The 6851-nt window shown below is 47.2% G+C and overlaps 1 protein-coding gene across 2 annotated transcripts; it reads right to left on the bottom strand.

Annotated features, from left to right (window-relative positions):
- On the bottom strand, nucleotides 1–6190 carry ISG20L2 (interferon stimulated exonuclease gene 20 like 2; the record flags this gene model as incomplete). Of its 2 annotated transcripts, XM_082399140.1 has the most annotated exons (3): nucleotides 1–2434; nucleotides 3144–3344; nucleotides 5459–6190. In XM_082399140.1, 3 exons carry the CDS (start codon nucleotides 6188–6190, stop codon nucleotides 2321–2323), a joined length of 1047 nt encoding a protein of 348 aa, XP_082255266.1. In that variant the 3' UTR covers nucleotides 1–2320. The 2 variants fall into 2 exon arrangements, with proteins under 2 accessions (XP_082255266.1, XP_082255267.1); XM_082399141.1 differs by lacking the exon at nucleotides 3144–3344.
- Nucleotides 6191–6851: the final 661 nt, after the last annotated feature.

The raw sequence follows: 6851 nt of genomic DNA, 5'->3' as shown, positions 1-6851 counted from the left end.
TAAATAAATAAATTTATTTTTAAAAAAATAATAAAGTACAGGGATCCCCAGGCACCTTGCAGGGTGAGCTGGGCTCTGACCAGTAAGTGTGATAAGAGAAAAGATTAAGAAAATGTCTGCAAGGTCCTCTGGTCTCCAGGTTCTTCCTGGTGAGCTGAAGTGAGACTGAGCTCTTCCCAATGCTGGACTGAGGACACTTGAGTGGGGGGTGAAGTGGAGCATAAAAGCCAGTTGCTACTCATATGGATGGACCTAGAGATTATCACACTAAGTGAAGTAAGCCAGAAAGGGAAAGACGAATACCGTATGCTATCACTTACATGTGGAATCTAAACTATGACACAAATGAACTTATCTATGAAACAGAAACAGACTCAGAATAGAGAACAGACGTGTGGTTGCCAAGGGGAAGCGGGGTGGGGAAGGGATGGATTGGGAGTTTGGATTAGCAGATGCAAACTGTTATATATAGTATGGATAAACAACAAGGTCCTACTGTATAGCACAGGGAACTATATTCAATATCCTGCGATAAATCACAATGGAAAAGAATAAGAAATGTGTATATACATGTATAACTGAATCACTTTGCTGTACATCAGAAATTAACACAATATTGTAAATCAACTATACTTCAATAAATTACGAAGCCAGGTACCCTAAAACTTGAACTCAAATGAGAATTTCCCACATATCTTCTAGTTTACTGATCACAATGTAATTAAGACTCGCCTTCATTTCAGTTAAGACTTGTATCCCGTTTTTGGTGTAGCCTTCCTAGATTACTCCCACTTAGAGGTGTGTAAGGATGCCTAGTACCTCTTTGTGAAGTGTCACGGACACCACATATGTTGGGTTCAACAGGAACCAACTTGCTCAGAGCTCAACAGCTGCCTGTGCAAGCAGATCCTGTAGCGCAGGACACAACAGCAAGACCACGTCTGGGGTCCGGTTTGGCTGCAGGAAATTCCCTTCTATAGGCAGCCATGACTGTGACTCTGGCCCCTGGAGCCAAACTAGCCACTCAAGAGGGCACAAGCCTTGGTGTATACGTGGAGTCTGCGTTCTCAAGACAGAGTGCAGTGATCCCAGACACAAGGTCAGACCTGTGATTCACCTTCCCAACATGAGGGTGTATACCACCGAGGAAGGGCTGGCGGGAGCGACCAGGCTGGCGTCATCAAGCACCCTTCCTCCCCGGCTCCATCCCTCCCGCATGCCCACTCTCTGAGTCACTCTCCTGGTCACATACCCTCTGTGTGAAGGTGTTCGCATGGCTTGGGGTGTCACTTTAGGTGTGCTCGTTGATTTGTGGTAGGGACGAGGACAAGGCAGCAGAGCACATGGGCTACACACAAAAGGCTTGGTCAGCGCTTCTTGATGACTTCCAGCAAACCAGGGCCCAGTAAGTGTCATTCACACAGACCCTGGACCCCCTATCAGAATTACAGCTCTACAGGATCCTGTGACAAAGCTATTTAATGTGAAGTTATAAAGAAAACATCACACAATTGTTTTTCCTTTATAAAAATTTATCAAGGGAGTAATCTGAGTCTTAAGAGGCTTGGTTTAGCAAAGTAAAAGACTAAAAACCATTAAAACACTTTAAATTCTTCTTTAACCTACCAAGTGGGGTCTAAATTAAATAAATCCTCTATCACTTTAGGAAAGAGGCTGCTTTCCTAAATCAGAAAAATTGATTTCCAAGTCACACTCTCTTACCTCTACTGCCCTGTAACCCTAAGAACTAAACCTCACCAGGGATGGCTCCTCTGGAAGTCAAGGTGGAAAGAACAGGTGATATCCCGACACAGACTGGATGTAGACTCTGAGCCAAAAGAAGTCTGAGAGATGAACTGTGATCATACAAGTTATCATCCAACAGGATACTTTTGGGAAGTTCAACACGGTGCTGCTAATTACTTGAGAACAAAAGGCATAAAATGAGACACATGGTCACCCTAGTGATAAGGCAGTTTGGGAAACTACACTTCCCAGTATGCCCTGCCCCTTGAAAGTCAAAAGGCTTTTTCCCAGGAGCAAAGCACCCTGGGACCCATGGTTAGCACCATTTAAGAGGTAAACAGCCTATAGGGCTGGGTTCTGACATGGAGCCTGCCTCCTTCCATGGAACACTTAACAACACCTGAGGTGAAATTTTAATGGCTATTAAGTCTGGGGTGGAGCCTCACTCTCCCCAACAACTCTAGTTTCCAAAGGTGTAGAGCTGGTAGAGCTGTGCACTGGTCCACTGCCCTGTTCTCCCGGGTGTGGCGCTGCCTGCCTCTGCCTCCCCACATCACCAGTGTCCCCACTGGCACTAGTCTTTTGGGGGATTCTTGGCCAGGTGCTGTTCCCACTCAACTTCAACCAACTTGTACAGCTCCATGGTGGCCTGGGCATCTTCCACAGAGGAATGTCCGCTTTTCCCAACCTGAGGGAAGGAAGAAAAAGGAGGAAGAAAAGAGCATGAAGCTACAAGAGACTGTTTCTTCCCTTCCCAACTGGCTCCCTCCAACCCACTGATGCTGCTGCTTCTGCAGTTAGCGGGCTACAAAGGTAGACCTCTGCTGAGGCCCTACTCCTTATCTAATTTCAGGGGTTCAACTCCTATGCTACTGTCTGCCTCAATCCCTTCTGTAGCAACATGTACATACCATATTGTTCTACATTCTTCTGCAGAGGCAGAACAAACCAGATCACAAACAGGCCTTCTGAGTCTTCCATCTTCCCCAGTTCCTTAACTGATCTGTATATGACATGTGTCTACAGCCTCATGCCAGGCAGGCCATCCCCTCTTTGACTGCCAAACATATGAAATACATAAGAGCCTCTTGCATTCACTACATGGTCTTTTAGACCACCACAACTACCTGCTTTCTACTTTTCTTAGTTAGGGTTTTATCCCCACTTTCAGGCTTTTTTCCTTTTCCAAGTATCCTTTGGAACACTCCGTGAGGTAGAGAACAGGAATAGTTATCCCTATGTAGAGATGGACCCCTTTGCCCAAAGCTCTTCCCATCAGAGCATCCCGCCCAGATCTCTCTACAACCAGAGGAATTTGAGGGTCAGAGCCTGGAGAGGCAGCAGGAGAGCCTTCAGTGTCCAAGCTACAGGTCTGGCAGCATTTGGGAAGACGCTACCTGGATGTCCCGGCTCAGCAGCTTCTTGGTGAGATGCTTCAGAGACATGGTTGCATTCTCTGGGCAGTCGGCCTTACGGTTGAGGAGGGGGATATGGGAGGTGTCTCGGGTGAGGGACTTAGGGTGAAAATACTGAAGGGCTTTGAAGTCGTTGTGGATGGCATGCCCCACCACTATCTTCCCTGTGATAATCTTCAAGATCTGAAACAGGCATGGAAGAAGAGGTGGTGAGGAACAGGATTCAAAGATGTAGCCCCTGCATCTTAAAAGCCCAACATGGCTGTCTAAGTCCTTCTAGGTTCTTTCCACCAATTGCCCACCTGCCTCATCCTTGAAATGCCCTCTTCCACAAGTTTTCTTTCACCTGAAATCTATCTCCTCTCCCCAAGATAAAAGTAGGTATTTTCTATGGTGTAACCCTGTTTGGATTTACATCAGCAGTGGCTCCTTATCTTCACATTAATTTCTATCCCAATGTGATGTTCATGTAACTACCTAGTTCAGTCCTGGCTTGATACTTGAAGTTCTTTAACTATGATCATTATGTTGGCCTTAGACACAGGCTGGGACAAATGTTGTTAAAGATGGGCTCCAGGAAGGTAATGGAAGCCCCAAATTATGTGCAAATAGATATGCATATGTTTGTCGGTTTTTTGGTTTTTTTTTTGGGGGGGGGGGAATCCATGGCTTTCATCAGATTCTCAAAGAGCCTACAAGCCATAAAAGATTAAGAATTGGGAGTTCCTTGGCAGTCTAGTGGTTAGGACTCGGCACTCTCACTGTCTGGGGCCGGGGTTCAATCCCTGGTTAGGGAACTAAGATCCTGCAAGCTGTGAGGCACAGCCCCCCGCCTCAAAAAAGAAAAACATTAAGAATCATTTATAGACTAAGGATGCAGAGGGAAGTGATCAAGTGACCATGCTTATGCTGCTTCAACAAAATATCAGTCCCACCGCTTTATAGCTCCTCCTGCTCATAACCAGAGGGTATTTACCAGCTGGTCAGGAACCTTATTCACACTATTCTTGGAAACAAATAATTTCTCACCATTTCAGAATCTTAAACCATAAGGACATACTGCCAATGAGGATAACTACAGAATATGTCATGGGCTCTGAAGGCCATTACCAAAATGGGGTTCCAAACAGACTGTGAACAAGAGCAACAGGCCTGGAATCAATGCCTGGCCTCCCAATGGGACCCCTTGGAAGGGAAAAGACTCATTTGAATGTACCTTAGTCTCATACCCCAGCTTGGGCACTGGTTTTTATGATGAAAGCCAGATATAGTCCAATCAACTTGGTATTTAGTTGCTCCTAACTTCACCTGCAGTTTACTGACCACTAACACCTTTACTTTGTATTAATTTCAACATATAGCCTTCCTTAAAGCTGAGTGGATTTGCTGTTTCAGACCCACCCCATCTTCTGCTTCTCCCAAGCCTTTGCTCAGCTATGCCTCTGGTGCACAGGATGTTCTTCAACTCTTCAAGTTCTTTCTAAAATCCAGCTGTTCCACCTCTGATGAAATTCCTCCAACTGACTGCTCTGGCATATGAGGAATTATTGGAACAGTGTGTGTCTAGATAAGGCAAAGAATGTGGAGCTGAAATTACAAAGTGGACCACAGGCGCCCTCTGGAGGCCTTCCAAGACCAGCAGGCTCCCTTCCCCTTCACATTTGCCAGCTCACTCTCCTTTCCTGTTCATTTGTTGCGTCTCCAGTATTCAGCATAGGACTTACAGTGGCTAGGTTTGCTCAGTGAGTGAGATGAGAACCCCAGCATATCAGCCCTGTGTCTTTTATCCCCTCCACTGCAGGCTACCTGTTCCAGTTATACAAATATGCCCCAGCTCCTTCTGTCAATATTCTGCCTTCCCCTACCACCAACTTTCCACATTGCCACAGGCTACTTCTTGCTTGGGAAGCCCTCTCCACCTCTCTATTCTCAACCCTAGACCCCACCTCTACAAGGCATTCTCAAATTGAGCCCTTTCCCCCTGGCACTCATGCCTGTTGCTCTGTCCATCACTGGCTGTTATTTCTCTAGCAGATTCCCGGTTCTCCAGATGAGGATTCCACTTGGGACCTAAAAGATCTTAACTAATAAAGTTCGTTACACCAGCTAATTGTGACTTTCCAGACTCTCACCACTCCTTATCCCAGCAGAAAGCCTTCTTCATCTGCTCCTCCACCCATTCCATCCCTCCCTCCGCAATCCTCCGGCGCCTTCCCAGGGTGATATTCTTTGCAGAAAAATGATTTGGACCTCTCCCCACCCACCCCGCTGCTACCACCGTCTCCCATGCCTCTCACCTGGCTCCGAGCAATCTTGAAGGGAGTAGCATTCACCATGTGTTGCTTCCGGATACCGCTCCATCTGGTCCGGTAGTCCACAATGTGGCAGGGGGGAAGGATATACTCATCATAAAGCACATCTCCGCTATAGCTGACAATGCTGCATCGAGCCAAGGAACTGACATGCCCCTTGGGTCCTGTGCCCACCATCTCACAGTCAATTGCCACCATCTTCGTTGGCATCTTCTGGGATGCTCCAGGGTATTTATTCTCTGAATGAGCTTGGGTGGAGATCTGTGGGGCAGTCTTCTGAGGAGGGTTCTTCTGGGAGCCCTTCTTCTGGGGGCGAATTGGGAGGCTCTTAATCTTTGGTAGGGCACTCTGGAACTCCCCCAGCAAATCTACTTTAGCCACAACAGAACCAGCTTTCTGTGAAGGAGCAGGGGTCAGCCAAGGCACTGCAGCTTTCTTGTCCAGGGACTGCTCTGACCCACTGCTGGAAGCAGCAGTCTTCTTTTTTGGAAGGGGAGGGGGCTTCCAAGTGCCATCCACCTTGCGAGTGTCCCCTTTCTTTGAAGGTTCTGAGTGCAACTTAGGGACCTTGTTAGGGGGCTGCTGCTTCTTATTCAGAAAGCCTTTCCGTTCCAAGAGCCGCCGCTTCTTGACAAATTTTTGGTGCTTGGCATTCCCTTCTAATGCCTTTCTGGGGGGAGGTTCGCCAAAATCCAGATTGAGGAGTAAGGTAGACATGATGACGGTGGATGGTGGGAGAACAGTTGGGAAAAACAGCTTACCAATGAGAGGATGGACAACTCATCCTCTGCTGAATCCCATAGGCCAACATCTGGAGGTTTGTAGTATACCCTGGGGAAGAAAGTGATCCTGATAACGGAATCCATAGGCTTGGGAACCAGTAAGATAAGACCCATCTTCGTAGGACTTAAAAGAGAGGAAAGACATCAGAGTAACCTCTCAGATAATGTGAAATGTGAAATGATGGAAGGAGGACTTCCTTCTGAACCAGGAAGCCTGGGTTCCAGGGAAGCCCCACAATTCTCCAGCAGTATGGTATTAGGAAGGCCATTTCCCCTCTCTAGATCTCAGTCTCATTTGTAAACTGAGGGGGTTGCAGGGCCAACCAGCTGAAACTCTTGTGATCTGGAACGCCAGAATAGGTGAGCTCTATCATTTGCCCAGGGAAGAAACGTCTAAGTATGCTCGAAGGCAGTCACAGATTTGGCATAGTTGACCTCTGAATTACCCAGCGCGGGACCCAAGGACAGAGATACAAATTCAGGCACCCATTTCCCTCGTCTCCACGTGGGGGAAATCTCCACATGCATCTCACTCAAGTCCTTCTCCCAAGAAAGGACCTTTGACAACACATATTAGCGGAGGGGAAAACCGAGGC

The sequence above is a fragment of the Balaenoptera borealis genome, assembly GCF_965194805.1.
Source record: "Balaenoptera borealis genome assembly, chromosome: 1".
Lineage (NCBI taxonomy): Eukaryota > Metazoa > Chordata > Mammalia > Artiodactyla > Balaenopteridae > Balaenoptera > Balaenoptera borealis.
The sequence above is the reverse complement of the archived record's forward strand: the minus strand, read 5'-3'. Positions and strand labels throughout refer to the sequence as shown.